The sequence below is a fragment of the Hippopotamus amphibius genome, chromosome 17 (genome assembly GCF_030028045.1).
Source record: "Hippopotamus amphibius kiboko isolate mHipAmp2 chromosome 17, mHipAmp2.hap2, whole genome shotgun sequence".
NCBI classification, from domain to species: Eukaryota; Metazoa; Chordata; class Mammalia; order Artiodactyla; family Hippopotamidae; genus Hippopotamus; species Hippopotamus amphibius.
The window spans coordinates 16,600,869-16,618,848 of NC_080202.1; the positions used below are offsets into that span (position 1 = coordinate 16,600,869).

General features: G+C 48.9%; 1 protein-coding gene across 1 annotated transcript; it reads left to right on the forward strand.

Annotated features, from left to right (window-relative positions):
- Positions 1-775: 775 nt before the first annotated feature.
- Positions 776-14,027, forward strand: LYRM9 (LYR motif containing 9). The gene is made up of 4 exons (XM_057716176.1): positions 776-784; positions 10,625-10,767; positions 12,407-12,499; positions 13,397-14,027. Exons 2-4 carry the CDS (start codon positions 10,642-10,644, stop codon positions 13,412-13,414), a joined length of 237 nt encoding a protein of 78 aa, XP_057572159.1. The 5' UTR covers positions 776-784; positions 10,625-10,641; the 3' UTR covers positions 13,415-14,027.
- Positions 14,028-17,980: the final 3,953 nt, after the last annotated feature.

The window sequence follows — 17,980 nt, forward strand, 5'->3', positions numbered from 1 at the left end:
CACTAACAACCTAACTCCCTTTTAGGCATCAGCTGAGAGAAGATGCGTGGCATCATTGAACAGGGGGTTTGTCTTAAGATAAAGACTCATCTTTATCTCTTTCAGGATATAAAACTTGTATTTAAATCAATTCAGAGAAGCACTTTAGCTCTAAACATTAGAGAGCGGGGAGAGCCTATTTAATAAAACAGCATTATTTCATTTTCAAAGAATGATACTGGCAGTCGCTGTGAGTTTAAATTCCGTATTCTTTTCCTCAATTATAATTATAGATGGGTCTGAAAGGAAGCATGCCTATTACTGTCATATTTATTCTTTTGACAGGTGTTATGGGACTGTAATTTGATGAAATGACTCAAAACGCAGATTCCCATCCAAATATAATTCCTGTCATCAACACGAGTGGTTTAGGAAAAGTCCTCCTGCAAGCTTTTTCACAGATCTTGAACACCCCTCATATTTTAGCAGCAATCCATATTCAGGAAAACGGGGAGAGCCTGTCTTCAGGGCTTACCTCCGAGGCAGCAAAAGCCAAAAGGAAGAGTGGGTGTTTAAGGTAAAGAAGGCTGCTAGCGGGGACAGCTTTCTTTTCCAACCGGGTGGGCTCGGATCAGGGTAAGGGCACCTAGTAGGGTTCTCTCATTAACACACGCCAAGTCCCCCGCTCGGCCGACAGAGGGCGCTCGGCGCAAGTCGCCCGGCGGGGGCGGTGCTTCGGCGGAGCGGGGGCGCAGGCGCACTGGTGGCCGCCGCGTCTGGGGCTGACGTTGCCAAGTGGAGGCGGGTGAGCGGCGCGGCGCCGGTAGAGGGAGGGAGGGAGGGCGGGCGCGCGGGGGCGGGAGCCACCCGGGGTGTCCCGGACCAGCTGGGGATGTGAGGTCTCGGGCATCGTGGGCCTGGCGCGGCCTGTGGAAGACCGAGTGCCGCTCGCCTTTCCTCCGCACCCTCTGGCCTCGGGAGAGCCGTGTCCCCCGGAGGCGCCGCAGGCCTCGCGGGGGCGGCTCGGGGCGGAGGAGGCCTGGGAGGCCGGGGGGGTGGGGGTGGGGGTGGGGGCGCCCCGCGGAGCCCAGGGGTCTGCGGGGCGCCGGGCCCGTTGGTGGAATGCCCCTGACGGGCACGTGGCCCATTTTCCAAAGCAGTCGTGGCCCTTGCTCGGCGCGTGTGCCCGCAGCACCCCGTGAGCGCTCTTACCTCGAATCACCTTCACGTTTTGATGTACGCTTATGCCGAACAAATCAGGTCACTCCGTGGCCTAAACCCCCGAGCCCTTAGGACGGATCTTGCCTTTTGTTTGATTTTACACAGCATACAGTTCACCCACTTAAGGTGCACAATTCAGTGTCCTTTAGTCACAGGACGCAGGCAGCTCTCCCTGCTTCCACCTCCACCCAGCCACGTTCTACTCGTCCCTCAGACCTCACGTTTAATGTCCCTTTCTCAAGAAACTTTCTCTGACCCTTGACTGGGGGAGTGGCCCCATGAGCCAATCTCTCAGGGACCTGAATTCCACTTTGTAGTAGTTAGTCGTAATTGAATACTTGGTTTTTGTTATCCTCTGTTATCGTCTAAGTTCCATGGGGTCAGGGGTTGCCTCGATTGTTTCTGTAACTCCGGCAGCTAGCACCTTGTTGGTGCTCAATGACTGTTTCAAGACACACATGTGCCTTCTGTGTGTCAGACACTGTACTGTGCTAGGGATACAGCCACAAACAAAATTAACTTCCTGCTCTGGTGGAGCTTACGTTCCAGTAGGGGAATGAATACTAACAGAAATAATTAAATATATATCGTGGTGAAAAATGCGGTGAAGAAAAGTAGAAGGGACTATAGTGTGGTCAGAGAAGTTCTCTTAAGTGAAACTCCGATACACTGGGCACGTGAGCCATGTGGGTGGGTATGTGAGAACGAGCAAGGAGGCCAGAGGGAGGGGGAGCTTGAGAGGAAAAGGGTAAACCAGGAGGCTTCAGCTCAAGGGTCCTCAGAGACAAGCCCTATGTGTGTACAGAAAGAGCTTGAGTTAGGGAGGGAGAAGCCCAGCTGTGGCACTTACCTGGTTCTTCTGTGTGACCTTGAGCCTCAGTTTTCTTCATTTGTAAAGTGGAAGTAGCAGGGTTGGAGATTAAATAACCCCTTGGAAGTACCCAGCCCAGTATCTGACTCCTGGTAGCTGTACAGTACATCAGTTCGTGTCTTTGGCCCTCGAATAGAGTGTGTTGTGGCCTGTGTGGGCAAAGCCATTGGCACAGAGCAGTCTGATATCACTAGATGCAGTTCAGGTTGCTGGTTGCTCTGCCCTGTGACCAGTGTTTTTGCCTTTTGGATGATGCTTCTGGTTTGCTTTGGCTGGAATAACTCATCAGGTTCACTTCAAACTGGTGAAGGCCCAGGGTGGTTTGGGCTGACAGATATGATGTTCAGCATCCTTTCAGACAGCAGGTGTGGTAGAAAGAGCTGAGGATTCAGAGCCCAAGGACCTGAGTTTGAGACCTGGCTCTGCCACCTGCTGGCTTTGTGAATTCAGGACAGTCCCCTTCCTCCTGGCTTTAGTTTCTCTCTGGTAAGTGGGAAGTCACCAGCACACACTTATTGAGCTTCTGTTATGTTCTGGGCTTTGTTGACTATGGAGGGGTGACTGATACAATATAGTCTCTGTCCTCCAGAAGCTAACAAACAGCAGGGAACACGGGTAGCCAGGTAGAGTACGAAAGGGTAAGACGTCCAAGCACCTACCATGTGCCAGCCCCTGGGCTAGCCACTGTACTGATGTTAGCTTGCGTGATCTCTGCAGACCCCCCATGAGGTACATGTTGTGTTGTCCAGTTTACAGAGGAGGAAGCCGAAGGCCAGAGAAGGTGAATTTAATGAGAGAAATTGGAACCAGACTTCAGAGGGCCTTGGATAAAGAACATTCCACAGAGGTTGTGGAGAAGGGTGTATTTTTTAGGAAGTGTCCTTGGGTGGCACTGTGGGGGTTGAACTGGAAGGAGAGAGGCTGTTTTGGAGGCATTGTTACAAAGCTGGGAACCAAGGTAGTGTCCATGGAGGCTTGAAGACTCAGGGTTGGGGCTGTGGCTGGATCTTGAGAGCCTTGACCACGTGGGAGAGAGACTGGTGGAGTAAGGCTTGTTCCCTGTTACTAGCTTAGGAGAACGTGCGTTCAAGCTGGAGCCCCAGAGCTGGGGGGAGCAGGCCCAATTTGTTCCTGTATTGCGACTTTCCCCAGCCCAAAGAACAATTGCATGTTAAACAATGGCCTGTGCAGGCTTAATTTAGCTTGTATCAGTGCTCACTGAGGCATAATTTCTGGTTATTTTTTGTAGTTCCATTCTTTCTTTTTTAATGTATGACTGTTTTTCCATTTATTTTTAGGTGTCCTATGTCAGGGCACAGGTTACGAAAAGAGACAGTGGGATTAAATGGGGCCGAAGAGCTGTTTCTCAGCATCTGTGATGATAATACCATTTGGCTCCCAGGAAATTCCCTTTGTGGCTTTATTTTCACTCTTTTCCTTATTCTTTCACAGTCTCCTTTGGTTTCCTAATAGCTTTTTTTTTTTTTTTTTTTTTTGGTATTTCTCTAGTTGCCTCTTTTCTTTGTTTGTGTACTTGACATTAGTCTTGGGACTTGTTTTTTCATCTGTATGCAGGGGGAAGCCATAGATGAGGTCCTTGGGTATCTGAAAGCATGGAACAAGGGTTTATGGAGAAGGTTGAAAAGCAAGAACTGAACATAGTATAGTCAAGTGCTTTCATGCATGCTTGGACCTGGTTCTGAATGAGCCCTGGGGAGATCTCTCAGTTGGGGTCCTTAGCACTGATCTGGGCAACATTTGTGAGTGGCTCAGATAGGGACATGGGTGGTGTTAGAAGCAGGTAGGGGTATGGGCTTTGGAATAAAATAGGCCTAGGTTTGATTCCTCACCTGACCATGTGCTAGCTGTGTGGCCTCTGACAAGTTACTTAACCTCTCAGAGTTTCAGTTTCATCATCTATAAAAAGGGGTTAATGATAGCTACTGCGTAAGATTGTTGTGAGGATACTTGAGATAACACATGTAAAGCTCTCAATGCCTCCCTGACACATTCTAATCACTCCCTGAATGGTAGGTGGTAAGATAAGCCAGGAGCTCTGCAGAGGCTCGGGGTAGGAGAGGCAGGTAACACATCGGGCCGCTCATCTGTATGGTCCTAGGGCTGAGTCCAGAGTCACACATGGACCAGGTGCTCTGAATGGCCTTGCGTGGGTGACTGACACAGCTGGCTGGAGTTGCTCTCTCTTTGTACCCCATTTGTACTTCATTTGTGGTTGTTTCTGTGCTTTCGTTGTGCTGAATTGAGTTGGGTAACAGACAGGATCAGGTACCCCAGAGATTGTGACAGATTGTGACTCTGGACTGAACTAATAAAATACAAGAAGGGGAAACAGACTTAAGAATAGTTCATGGGAAAAAAGCTCCTTTGAGCAGAATGCGAGGGCCACGTGAGGGCTGCATTCCTTGGATTCCCAGGTAAAGGAGGTAGCATTGTTCTGTGAGTGCCAGTGCTCACAATGCCTGTCAGAACACAAGCAAACTGTGGTTTTTCCCTCTGGACAGTACTTTTAAGAGTGAGGTGGATCATGAGGGGGTGTGTGCGTGTCCAGAGAGAAGAGTGTGGGTGAGATAGAGACACATTGGGGGTCGCGGCACCTTCAGAATGCTTATCTTGGAAAAGGTATGACTTTGGGGGCTGGGATGATTGACTTTGAATAATGGCAGACTGAACTTGGCAGTAGATTAGGGAGACTTTAGCGCCAAAGGGCAGAGCTCAGACCAGTGAGTATAATTTTACAGAGCAGATCTTAGCTCAGAAGCAAAAGGACTTTCAGCGCCCTGCCAAGAGGGAGCGCGTTGAGGGAGAAGAGCTGGATGACTCCCCACCAACGAGAAGAGATTCTTTGACACCGGGTGGGAGAAGGTCGCTTTCAGTGCTTTGGCATCCTGGTTTTGAAATGTGGTCTACTTTGTGTTGTTTCTGTTCATTCAAGTTAACACCTTTTCCCAAGAGCCTGATACTTTGGGTGTTTTTATAAATTTCTAATTCATTCAAGGCTGCAGGAGTACTTAAGCACAGAAGACCCTGCAGAGGGCAGCGGTCTTCACTTTATAGTGGGCAGGAGCACAGGGCCATCTCAGCTACATTTGGACCTCCAGGGCCTGAAGGCAGGGGGAAGGCTGATCTGTTGTTTTCTCAAGCTTGGGGATTGGTTGGATTTCTAGGTTATTCAGGTGGCAAGCATTGATGGAGGAGTCCACTGCGTGCTCAGGACTGTGCTAGGCATTGAGGTGAAGGATCTGACATGGTCCTTGCCCTCTTGCCCTCGTGGGAGTTTGGCTCTTGGGGGAAATGGACAGGCAAACACAGGGAGCTTCCTGCAGGTACAACAGGCTGCGGGCAAACAGATAAGGAAGAGAGTCTAGTTCTCTGTGGGGGTAAGAGGGGTAGGAGGAATTAACCAAAAAGAAATTATTGAAAGAGTGTTAGGAGCTCGCAGAATCAGGGGAGGAGCCTGGAGAACTGGGCAGCAATCCAGACATTTCTGGAAGGCCGGGCCACAGGACCTTCAAGGACAGTTCAGAGCAGGAAGAGGCTGATCAGGACACACCTCTGGAAAATGAACTCATTTTCCCGCTCTCTGTAACCCTATTCAAAAACCCATTTCCAGAGGTGGCAGATACTCAAGTGGCCTAGCTTGGGTCTAATGCTCTCCTTGTCACCAGGAGAGATGGGGCCACTGGTGGCAGTCTCAGCAGGCCAGACTCAACGGGAAGGAGTCACCCCTTAAAAAGAAGCTTGGGGGCGAGGAAGGCTGTTAGGAAGAACCACACACATTTACTGCAGGTGAATAGAAGTCCCTTTAGGGGCCGAGGCTAGTGACCCAGGCAGCACCCACCAGGGGCTCTAGAGCCAGACTTCCCATGTGGAAGCCCTGGCCTCTGCTCTCACTGCTGTGTGACCTTGGACAAATTTCCTCCCTTCTTTTTGCCTCCGTTTCTCTATCTGTAAAAGAAGAACATAATGGTACGCTCTTGTAGAGTTACTGAGAAGATTAAAATTAGTTAATTCTTGTGCATTGTTTAGAATAGTACCCATTATGTGGTAAGTACTCAGCAAGGCAGCTGCAGCAGTAACTACACGATGGTGGTGAAGCTGATTGCTGTCATCATTAAAGGAGCTGTAGGTGGTTTGTCCACGTGCCTGGCAGGTGGAGGAGTGAGGAGGGATGAATCCAGGCAGGTAAGGATGCTTTAGGAAGTGGCATCCGCCTGAAGAGTTTAAGACTTTATTCACTAGCTGTGGAAGGGTTTTTCTAAAACAACTTTTTGTTGTGAGCATTTTCAAAGTATATAGAAGTTGAAATAACAGCACAATGTCTACCCTTACACCTGCCATCTAGACACAGTCTTAACATTTTGCCACTTTTGTTTTCTTTCTTACTCTGTCTTTTCTCTTCCTGTGTTGTCTTTTGCTGAACCATTTGAAAGGAGGTTGCAGATGTGATGACACATCACCTCTAAATACATCCACTTGCATCTCCTAAGAATAAGGACATTCTTCCACATAACCATGACATTGTTATTATATCTAAGAAAATTAATAATAATTCACAGTATCGTGTCACATCCAGCTGTGGGAAGATTTTAAGTTGGGAGTTAGATAAAGTATTGTGACTGCCATGAGGAGGATGGCGGGAACGGGGCTGAGGGCAGGTAAATACCCTTCCAGTAATCCAGATGATGAAGCCTAGAGTAACGCATGGTGATGAGGGCTGTCTGAGGTACCCACAGGCCTCTCACTGGGCATGGTGGCTTCTAGGAGGTGCCAGACCTCAGAGTGCATATTGAAGGGTCAGGTGATCTGCAGGAAGCAGATAGGGGTATTGTAGGCAGAAATAGGAGGATTCATTCAACACATGGATATTGAACATCTGTGACGGTTAAGTTTATGGGTCAACTTGATTGGGTCATGGGGTGCCCAGATGTTTGGCCAAACATTATTTTGGGTGTATCTGTGAAGGTATTTTTGGATAAGATTTACATTTAAATCAAGAGGCTGAGTAAAGCAGAGTACTCTGCCTCCCATGGGTGGGTCTCGTCCAAGCACTTGAAAGTCTGAATAGACTGACTTTTCCCTGCTGAGAGAGTATTCTCCTGCCTGACGCAGACTTCATACCAGGACATTGGCCCTTCCTGGTTCTGCAGCAGCTTCTGGCCTTTAGACTCAAACGGGAATAGCAGCTCTGCAGATTTTAGATTTTCCAGCCTCCATAGTCCTTGAGCCAGTCTCTTATAAATCAGTCTCTCTCTCTGTATGTATGTCCTATTGATTCTGCCTCTCTGGAAAACCTTCACGTCTCTGTTCCATGCCAGGCATCCTGTCACGGTGCTGAGACCAGCAGGCAGACGTGACGCAGGCTGTCGTGGAATGTGCCACCAGCACGCGGTTTGCCTGGACTCTAGCGCGTGGAGGGCGACGTGAGGAGGGGTGGTGGGCAAGGGCCGGGTCAGGAAGGGGTCTTGGAGGCCCTTGAAAGCAGTATGGATTTTATTCTGTAGACAGTGCTTTTCCAAAGTTCAGTACCACCGTCACGATCCTTGGCATATCCAGATTTCAGCTGCATTCTTACTTGCTTGATACATTTTTAAAAACCACTTTTCTGCCGATTCATTTTTTAAACCTTTAAGCCATAATACCTATGAGATTATGGAATTTTTTCCTCATTACACATGAAAATAAGTGTAAAAGCATGACCATAAAAAGATGTTGGTTCATACGCCACTTAAAATATTTTCATCTTCGTCCCACAGTTTGGGGAACGTTGTCATGAGTGATGGGGATGGGATGGACATCAGGGGTTCTAGGCAGGAACATGACATGCTGAGATTTATGTTTTGGAAAGATTCACTTTGGCTGTTGAGTGGAGAATATATTGGCAGACAATAGATTGCTGGGAACTCTTGTAGGTGTCTGCCTGAGCTGTGATAAGAGTGTGCAGTGGAACTAGGAGGGGACAGATTTGAGGGGGCATCCGGAGGTAGAATTTGATAGGACTTAGAGACCGGTGGCATGGGGATTGAGGAGAAGGCAGGTTGTCTCTGTGTTGGCTTTGGTTTGGTTTCCTGAAAAGACAGAGGTGTCTTTATAGAGGCAGGGAGCCCAGGTGGAGAGGCTGAGGTCAAATCCAAAGAGCAGGATACGCAAAGCAGGTGTTCCCAGGGCCACAGGGTTTGACTGCAGATTTAGCAGTGATGCTGTGAGGTTCACTGAGTCTTAAATAATAGCAAACCCAGGCTTTAAATTAAATTAAAGCATTTTTAGTTTAACTCTTCTGAGTGGGTCCACACAGGCATGCTCTGCTAGTTATTACTGAGAATGACTAAGTATTATAATTGAGCCGAAAATAGTCTCCCACCCATACTTGTTGGGTTGGTTTCTAAGTATTGCTTGGGTTTTTAAGTAATGTAACAAAGTTGTGTTCTTTCCAAGTGTTAATTTTAAAGACTGCAGATGGTAACCATCTGTTACACGACTAGCATTTTACAATATTTGATTAGCACTTTATATAGTTTGGGGAAGCCTGCCAGTGGAGTCTGCCCATCAGGTTGGGGACTTCGGTGGTATGTCCTCTGTGGTGGCCCTTGAAGGTCTTTATCCCTATTTTTCGTCCCCTCTGGTTGTTGTGCTGAAGTATGGCTGGTCGGACTGTCAGGTTGATATTCGTGGCAAGAAGACCTTGAAGAGCCCTGCCCTGTTTGCACTCTTCCTTACGGCTGGAACCATCGGAGCTCACTGGGGAAGGAGAATTCGGGAGGGCTGGATCTGTCCATCAATTAGGACTCTTTTGGTTGCGAGTGACAAAGCAACAAACCCAAATCTAGGGTTTTTTGGGACTAGGCAAATCTGGGACTGCCTTCAGGTGCATGGTTTTTGGGCTCAGGTGACTTCTTTAGACTTGGTTTCACTCAGGGTCTCAGCTCCACCTTCTGCTATGTGGCTTCAGTCTCAGGCTTCAAGAGGAGGCGAGATGGCTTCCCGGAGGGTGAAGTCCTGTCAGTATCAAGTCTAACAGGAAAGAGTGGAGCCTTTCCACTCCCTTCTGCAGAGGTGTTGCGATTTGCTCTGATTGGACCAGCTTGTCGTGTGCCCATCTGTGAACCAATCCCTGCGACCATGTGGATGAAGGACTCTGATTGGCCAGGCCTGGAGTGGCGCCCCCACCCAGACCTTGTGGACTAAGACCTGACAGGGATGGACCCCCAGTCGCATATTCCAGGATGTTACCAGGTTGGGAGGATGGGGGCCAGCAGCCGCCTGCCCACCCCAGTGTCAGAGTGGAAGGCCACAGTACCGGGAGCAGTGGGCAGATTTAGCTGTGGAGACAGACATTGATTGTTGCCAGGATGACAATATGCTGGAAATGGAATGACGGAGCCTCTGAAACTAGCTCCGTAGTAAGTTTCCTTTCCTAGCCTAGTATAGGTTAGTATTTAGATTTAGTGTTCTGGTTCTTTTTTTCGAGGAGGTGGAAGTTGTCTCTCCTCTTTTTATGTTACTTTAAAACTAAGGCCAATCACTTAATCTTAGTCTTTTAGCTCCTCCATTTGGAAAACAGTGAGCTTCTCTCTGAGAAGGGAAATCTGTGCAGAGGAGATAACAGATTCCATTCAGTCCAGTTCAACAAACAGGGCACGAAGCGTTGGGGCCTGGGCCAGGCTCCGCGGGCCTGGCAGCAGGTGAATTCCCAGCAGTGTGGGAAGCGCTTTAACAGCCCCAGGAACAGGGCACTGCAGCCCCCCAGGGAGGGACAGTCACGAAGGGCTTCCCAGAGGAAGTGACACTGACCTGGCCCTGAAAGGTTGAACACAGTTTCCTCACATGGAGGAGACAGGGAAGGGAGCTCCATGTTAAGGGGGCTGTGTGTGCAAAGGCACAAGAGGTGATCTGCTTTCCAGCTTGGAGAGTCTGGGAGAAGCTCCTTGTGTCTGACTGTGGGGTGAGCCCAGCAAACTGGTTCCAGAGCTCATTCTGGCATCACTGTGGAGGTGACTGGGGAGTGACAGGCTTCAGGCAGGGACAGCAGGCAAGATGCTGCGGTCAAGGTCCAGGCAGGGTCCTATGGAGCATCTTGCTAAATTGCAGGTCTAGTAGGTCTGGGATGAGGTTGTGTTTCTAATTAGCTTTTGGGTGATGTCAGTGTTACTGGTCCAGGACCACACTTTGAGTAGTGAGTCTCAGACATCTGGGCGTTCTCCCCTCTGTTGCCTGAAGTCACCTGGTTTCTCAGTGATTGTGATGCACGGTCTTCCTACTGTCTCCCTTATTCCTCCTGGCATGACACTTCCTCATCCACCACCTGAAGTTCATCTCCTGAAAGAAGACGACAGGATGAGCTGTGCCTCTCACCTTTGTCCTTGCAGGCCTGTGCTGGGCTGAGACTTCTGCAAGGCTGGACGCCCAGGGTCTCGGTTCCATGCGGACCTGGCCTCCACACTGTATCAAATACATCTGCTTCCCAGAGCACTGGAAACTGGGCGCCAGGGCTGAGTATTGGCTTGATACCTAGTAGTGATGCTCTGTGTTTTCCAGGGAGAGAGGTCTTGAGGATGGCCCCACTTCCGGGGGGAGAGCTGGTCCAGAGGCCGCTGCAGCTCTACCGATACCTGCTGCGCTGTTGCCGGCAGCTGCCAACCAAGGGCATCCAGGAGCATTACAAGCATGCTGTCAGGCAGGTGGGAGCAGGGTACACTGGGCTCAAGGTGGGGGGCTTCCTGTAATAGGGGGCCTGTCACAGGGTTGGGGGCCGTGGCAGTGGGCAGGGATGGTCTTTCAGGGGGTGGGGGTAGCAGTTTGGTAAGAGCCACCAGAAAGCAGTGCTGGCCAGTCCAGCTCCTCTCTCTGGTTTCTGTTCAGGAAACAGGATGCATCATCCAGCTCTGTGCCAGGGCTTGAGTAAGAGCTAAATGGATAATTAAAATAGAGTGTGAGACATAACATCATTTTGACAGGCATTCCAGCCAATAATGCACAACCTGGATTTAATAATGAGAAAACATCAGGTAAACCCAAACTGAGCGACCGCCTACCACACAGCCAGCCGCTGCTCATCAAGTATGTCAGCGTCAGGAAACACAAAGGCAGGCGACTGCTCTGGTTTAAAGGGGACTAAAGAGCTGTGACAACTAACTGTAAGGAGTGATCCCAGGTTGAATCTTGGACCAGAAAAAATGATGATTGTAAAGGACATTATTGGGGAAATTCATGAAGTTGGAATATGGACTATAGATTAGATAATACTATTATATCAGTGTTAAATTTTTGAATTTGATGTAAGAGAATGCCCTTGTTTATACTCCTGAAGTATTCAGGGGTTAAGGGCATAATACCTGCAACTTTTAAATGCTTCCAAAAATTTTTATACAAACCCATATAGAGAATGAAAAAGCAAATGTGGCAAAATGTTAACAATTGGTGATTCTGGTAGGGAATTCTTTTGTATTATTCTTGCAGCTTTTCTGTAGATTAGAAATTATCTACAAATAAAAAGTTAAAAACTAAAATGTATACAAATATAGTATGGAAAGTTAAAAATAGAGGTAGCAACAGAGGGCTGTGGAAACATGGAGAAGGAGCAGTTAGCTGTCTGAGGGAGTCAGGGAGGACTTCCTGGAGGTGAGCATTTGAGGTGCTCCTAAAGGTAAGCAGGAGGACGTGTGGGGTCGAGAGTGACAGGTCAGAGGAAGTAACCAGTTCTTTAGAAGGGCCTTGAGTGCCACACCAGTGAACCTGAATCTCACATTGCTTTTCAAAGGTGAACATCTGGTAAAAGCAAACAGCAGCCCTGCGTTGCTCTGCGTTGGGCCTGGCTGGATTTTCCGAAGCCACCCTCTCCACGGCCCCTCCCTTCCCTTCATGGCTTTCCAGCATGGGTCCGGAGAAACTCTGTTCTTCCCTGGGGTGAAGCCATGCTGAGAGCTCAACCTGGTGACAGCAGCTTCCTGGGAAGAGCAAACAAAGCAGAAAGATGGAAGTTTCCCTTAGGCTTCTGCTGCCTGATAACCTTTGGGCCCAGCGTGATTTGGGGGTAACTTCGGGCCAGGCTTCCTTTTCACGGCTGCCCTGCTGGTAGGAGTACAGGCTGTGTAGTCAGATAGTCCAGGATTCAAATGCTGGTGCCATTGCTTAGTGGCAAGTTAGAGTTTCTGAGCCTGTTTCCTCCTCTCAGGGTGGGATTGTCGTAACTGTCTGTGGCGGGGTAAGAGCGATGCTGGGGGTCGGTGCCCGCAGCGCGCCTGGCCCACCACTGCTGCTCTGAAGCTGCTGCTCCTGTGGTTTGTGCCTAGTCATCTTTTCTTATGCTTAAACCTCCAGAGTTTCCGGGTTCATTCGGATGAAGACGACCCTGAGAGGATCCAGCAGATTATTAAAAGAGCTATTGAAGATGCTGACTGGATCCTGAGCAAAGTAAGCGCTTGGCTCCCGCTTCCACCTGCGAGTTAGGGGTTGAGGGCTTTAATCTCCATGACCACCAGGGGTCGCCCCTGCCCCACAGTTGAGACGGATCAGTGCTGTGGAGGCCCCCGTCCCTCCACCAGCCGCTCCCCTCCTCCAGAAGCCCAAAGATAATGGCAGATGCCCTTCTCGTTGTGTTTTCTGCAAGGGGGTGCACATCCTCACTCCCTAAAGGCAAACCTCTGCCTAACAGTGCTGAGTAAGCTGAGATGGGGCCACAGGAGGAAGGGAGAGAACAGCCTTCCTGGCAGAAGTAGTGCCAAAGCTGGCAGCAGCCTTGCGGCAGCTCAGAGAGGAAAGCTGGGTGAGGCAGGGTTACTGAGGAAACATTCACGTGTATGTTTTGGTGGAGGCAGGAAGGGAGTCAGGAATATAGACAGGCTTGCTGGTCCCTACACTTTGGTATTAGATCAGCCTTGAGAGCTGGAGCACACCCACCTCCTTGTCCTTCTGAATCAGATCCTCCAGATGCGGGGTCTAGGATTCATTTTTTAAACTCAGTGATCGGACTAGATGGTTTCTGAATGTTGTCTTCTATAACCTGAGATTTCTTTTTTCCCCTCTGAACAAGACTCAGCTTGAAGAGAGGCTGGATGGATACACCACAGTTTTCAGTCCCCATGTTCCTAGTGTCTTTCTTATCCTCTCTCCCCAACCCCATCAGCTACCCTTTCCATTGGCACCAGCTTGGGGTTTGACCATCTGATGCCTGCTGACGGGGTTCCACTGCCTCTAAGAAGCCCCTGCAGGAGGCAGCTGAGGCCCAGTACTATGTTCTCAGGACTTCCCAGGTCCTCCCTCTCCCGCTGGCTTCCCTCACCCATTCCTAATGATCTCTCTGTCTTACAGTATAAAAAACAAAACTGAGACTGCAGGGTGTAGTGAATGCAGCTGCCTTGGAGGCACTGACATTGAGAGCCCGCGCTTCTCCCGGCCCTGATCAGCAACAGCCGCTTTGGAGTATCCACTGGCCTCGTTGGTTGGGAGCAGGAATGCAGCAGTAGGAGAAGCTGACATTTGCTCAGACAGACCTTCTTGCCATGTGTGTGTCTCCAGTGTCCTTTATGTTTGCTTTTCCAGCTGGTTATGATGTGAGATTTGTGGAGAATGTGTTCTCTCACTTGCTCTGAAAGTGCTGCATGAACTCTGGACGTCATTCTTTGAGACCCAGAGCCGGCATCCATTCATATGGCCGCCTGTACAGAGGACAGGGCATGGGTTTTAGAACCAGACAGATCTGGATGTGAATCTCAGCTCAGCGGCTTTTCAAGGATGTTGGTTTCAAGTCCAGTTTCCTCCTTCATTAGGATTAGATAAGATGAAATCAAAGAGCCCGACGCAGGACATGGTATGCGGTGGGGCCCGTAAACATCCCTCTGAGGAAGTCGTCCTCTGTGCTCCAGCAGTGCTCACACGTCTCTCTGGCTCCCTCCACATTGGGTCTTAGTTCTTTCTGGGCTTGTCCTGTCCCCGCTTGTTCCCCCAGGCCCCAAGCCCTCCCAGTTGCATTGTGCCCAGTGGTCTGCCCAGCAGCTGCTCTTCCGGACACCATCCCTCCTAGCCCAGAGGGGCAGAAACCCTGGTCCTTGCCTTCACAGAGCTTATCATGTCCCAGAGTGGCTAAACACAGAGGAACGCCAGAGAAGCTGCCGTGGATGCCGACGTGTTCAGGCCGTTGTGAACCTGTGGTCTGTTTTGAGCGGCCCTTGCCTACTTTGCCTCCATCTTATGAGGAAAGGCGGGAGGAGCAAGCCAGCAGTTGTGAGGGTTATCGTGAGCCTGAAATCGGTGGAGAAAGCAGAGCTGGGTCACACCCCAGCTCCACACGAGTTACTCCTGGGTAACTTCCTTCAGCCTCGGTTTCCCTGTCTGTCCAGTGGAGTAATGACTGTACCTACCTCACAAGGCCACCACGCGGAGTCATGAGTCCTAATGTACATCAAGTGCTTCACCCAGAACCCGGCCTGGGGAGCCAGGGAGAAGGGAGCTCAGAGAGGTTGAGTCCCTTTTCAAGGTCACAGAACCACTGAAAATGTACCAAACGCTATAGAGTTGGGGGGAAAGGAGAGCAGCAGGGAAAGAGGGAAGGAAGGGTGGGAGGGAGGGAGAGCAGCAGGAATGTCGGGGTAACTGGCTGGAGTGGGCGGAGCAGCTCAGAAGATGCAGAGAAAAGCCACATCAGGATGTGAGTGTCCCCCAAGGACTCTCAACCAGAGGATGAGCTAGCGAGCTTTGTGTCCTTGCAATCATGTGACGTGAAGTGTCTCAGATACACCCATGTGCACTCAGCGAATCAGCAGATAATGAAGTAAATACATCAATTTGTGAAAGCTCTGGTGTATGGTGTTCCCTACTGTGTGCTGTCATACTGGATGTTGAGGGTTAGACAGGCAGACAGAAAGCTGCCCGGGAGGGATCATTCTTCAGAGTCCTAATTCATTAATTGAAATGTCCAATCCTAGGTAAAAATGAAATTTCAGAACTTGAATTAAGGTTGAGGTATGTCCCCTCTTCCAGTTGGGATCTGCTGCAGTGGGAAACCTGCTGTCAGAGAAGGGGGACACGGGCAGGTGGCCACTGCTAGCTTGATGGGGGGCTGGGGGTGGGCGTGGAGGGGCGTGCCAGGCAGAGGGGCAGTTGAAGCAAAAGCTCAGAATAGCACCACTTGCTCAGGAACTCCCATGCTGTTCTGTGTGGTTGAGACACTGTGGACAGGAGAGACAGTTCTGCAGTCATCTCTTTATGTAATTGTCTCCCACCTGAGTGAACCTCTTGAGGGCAGAGATCATGTGCTGGTTGGTGCAAAATCTTCCGGGCCAGCTGTGTGCCTGCTGCCCAGGTGGTGAGCTATAAGCATTTGTTGAATGGAAGAATGATGATACCAGGCCAACTGATGTCCCTCTTTTGTTAAGAGTGTTAATTGCTTGTTAATAATGGGGGATGTGGGGGGGGGGTGATTATTTCTTGGCCAAGCACTGGTGTGTGTGTGTATGTGTGTGTGTGTGTGTTCTTATCACTGATGCTCAAATAAAGTCTTAATATCATTACGAAAGTAGTTTTGACTTTGAGAATCCCCTGAAAGGATTTTGGGGATTTCCAGGAATCCATGGACCACACTTGAAAATCACTGTCTCTATATGTGCTCTGAAGAAAGCAAAATTCAAAGAGGATTTTTACCTCCCTCCTTAATACCATGCCTTTGTTAATTTGGCCTAAGATTATATTCATTTTTTTTTTAAGTTTTTTTTTTAGTTTATTCATTTGTTTACTTATTGATTTTATTGGCTGTGTTGGGTCTTTTTTGCTGTGCGCAGGCTTTCTTTAGTTGCGGTGAGTGGGGGCTCCTCATTGCCATGGCTTCTCTTGTTGCGGAGCACAGGCTCCAGGCGCGTGGGCTTCAGTAGTTGCAGCACGTGGGCTCAATAGTTGTGGCTCATGGGCTCTAAAGCACAGGCTCAATAGTTGTGGTGCACGGGCTTAGTTACTCCGCAGCATGTGGGATCTTCCTGGAGCAGGGATCGAACCCGTGTCTCCTGCATTGGCAGGTGGATTCTTAACCACTGTGCCACCTAGGAAGCCCTATATTCGTTTTTTAAAGAGCCAGTGTCATCTGATTGGTTTGCACTTGACAGTTAAAAGGAAAAAAAAAAAATCTTAGAAGACGTAATTCTAGGGGAAGCAAAGAACACCTTCATAGAAGAAGTAATGCTTAAGCTCAGTCTTCATAGAGAAAAGAATGTTTTTTCAGGTGCATAAGTGAGGCAAGAAGAGCATTCCAGACAGGAGGAGAAGCATGGGCAAATACATATGGCATGAACTGGCTGGGGTGCTGGGAGGGTGAGGAATTTATTTGCAGGGTACACGGGTGCCAGAGAACATCATGGACAGGGCAAGAGGGAGGTCGGCGGTGGGGATAGGAAAACCCACGTCAGTTTGGGAATGGGAGCAGGTGAGACTGGTGATCAGAGAGGGCTGCTTTGGGCCAGTGGCTGAAATTAACAGGCATAGGGGCTCCTGGGCTCAGCCAACCTCAAGGTTATGAGCCCCAGTCAGTTTCAGAGGTCTAATGAAGCTCCTCTTATGCATTCATTGCTCAGAGCTGAAAAGGAACAGTCGTCAATGGAAAGGGATTCATCCTCTCAGAGATGCTGTGTCTCTGGTTTTGACAGCAGCTGGTAACAGTTAGGAGGTAGAAATAGAGATCGTCTGATGGTTTGGAGAAACCTGACCCTGAATGAAGCTATCCACGTGTCTGCTCAAGAGCATGCCTTTGGGACCCACTGCTAACCCACGGAGAACTCTGTACTTCTCAGCCTGGATGGTGTTTATGGAATTAAATGTCTCACTGCTCCGTCAGATAGTGAATTCCAGAGGCAAGGATCGTGACGTCAACTCATTCAGCAAACGTATGTGAAGCTTCTACTACGTGCAAGACATTGTACTGGGTGTTGATGGGCACCTGAATTTAAGGCCATAATCTGGATCCCAGTTACATTTTCCTGTTGACTTCAGCTCATGAGGCCAGCACGTCAGAATTGTTGGAATGCGGATCTAGCATGTTAAGCACCCTCCATTGCTTCATTTCCTCCGCTGTTTTGCCAACTATTCATTAATTCATTCATTAATTAAACATTGAGCACCTCTTATGTATCAAAAATTCCATCTATAGTTCCATCAAGGTTGGGTTATGGGTGGTTTAATTTGCTCTCCTTACTGATGTCTATGGTTTCTGGAGATACATGGAGAGATTTCATTTTGGGTACCCATGATTACCCATAGGAATCTAGTTTTTTAATCAAACTAAGAAAAATATATCTTTCCTAAAAGTTTTCTGTGTATTGACATTAGCCCACATTTACACACACACACACACACACAATCACATTTGCTGCTAACAAGTCTGGCTGAGAAATGGTGAATCGCTTTGAAAACATGTTTTTCTGGCATTTTCACCTTCCTCTTACCGTGAATCTTTAAAATTCTTGAATTGGTGTGATAAGGAGAATTGCCCAAGGGGCCAACCTGTTAGTCTGTCCTCAACCTCCAGCCTCTAGGCATGTAGATAAATGAACATTCTCATCCTTTTCTTCCTCTTAGTGACAGTGTTGATGTCACGTTCTCTCTGGTCCAGGCGCCTATGCATAATTGGCTGTGTCAGAAGCTACAGCTTGAGGAGCTTGGAACCCTCATACACTGCTGGTGGGAATGTAAAATGGTGCAGCTGCTTTGGAAAACAGTTTGGAAGTTTCCCAAAATGTTAAACATGGAGCTACCATATGACTCAGCAATTCTACTTCTATGTATATACCCAAGGGAAATGACATACATTCACACAAAACACTTGTACACAAATGTTCATGGCTTTATTCATAAGAGCAAAACAAAACAAAACAACCAATCAGCCCTAATATCCATCAACTGATGAATAGATAA

Bases quoted from the DNA above. Each gene is read 5' to 3' on its own strand.
- LYRM9 (XM_057716176.1), top strand. From the start codon at position 10,642: ATGGCCCCACTTCCGGGGGGAGAGCTGGTCCAGAGGCCGCTGCAGCTC. The intron at 10,768-12,406 runs GTGGGAGCAGGG...TTAAACCTCCAG, and splicing joins ACAAGCATGCTGTCAGGCAG to AGTTTCCGGGTTCATTCGGA.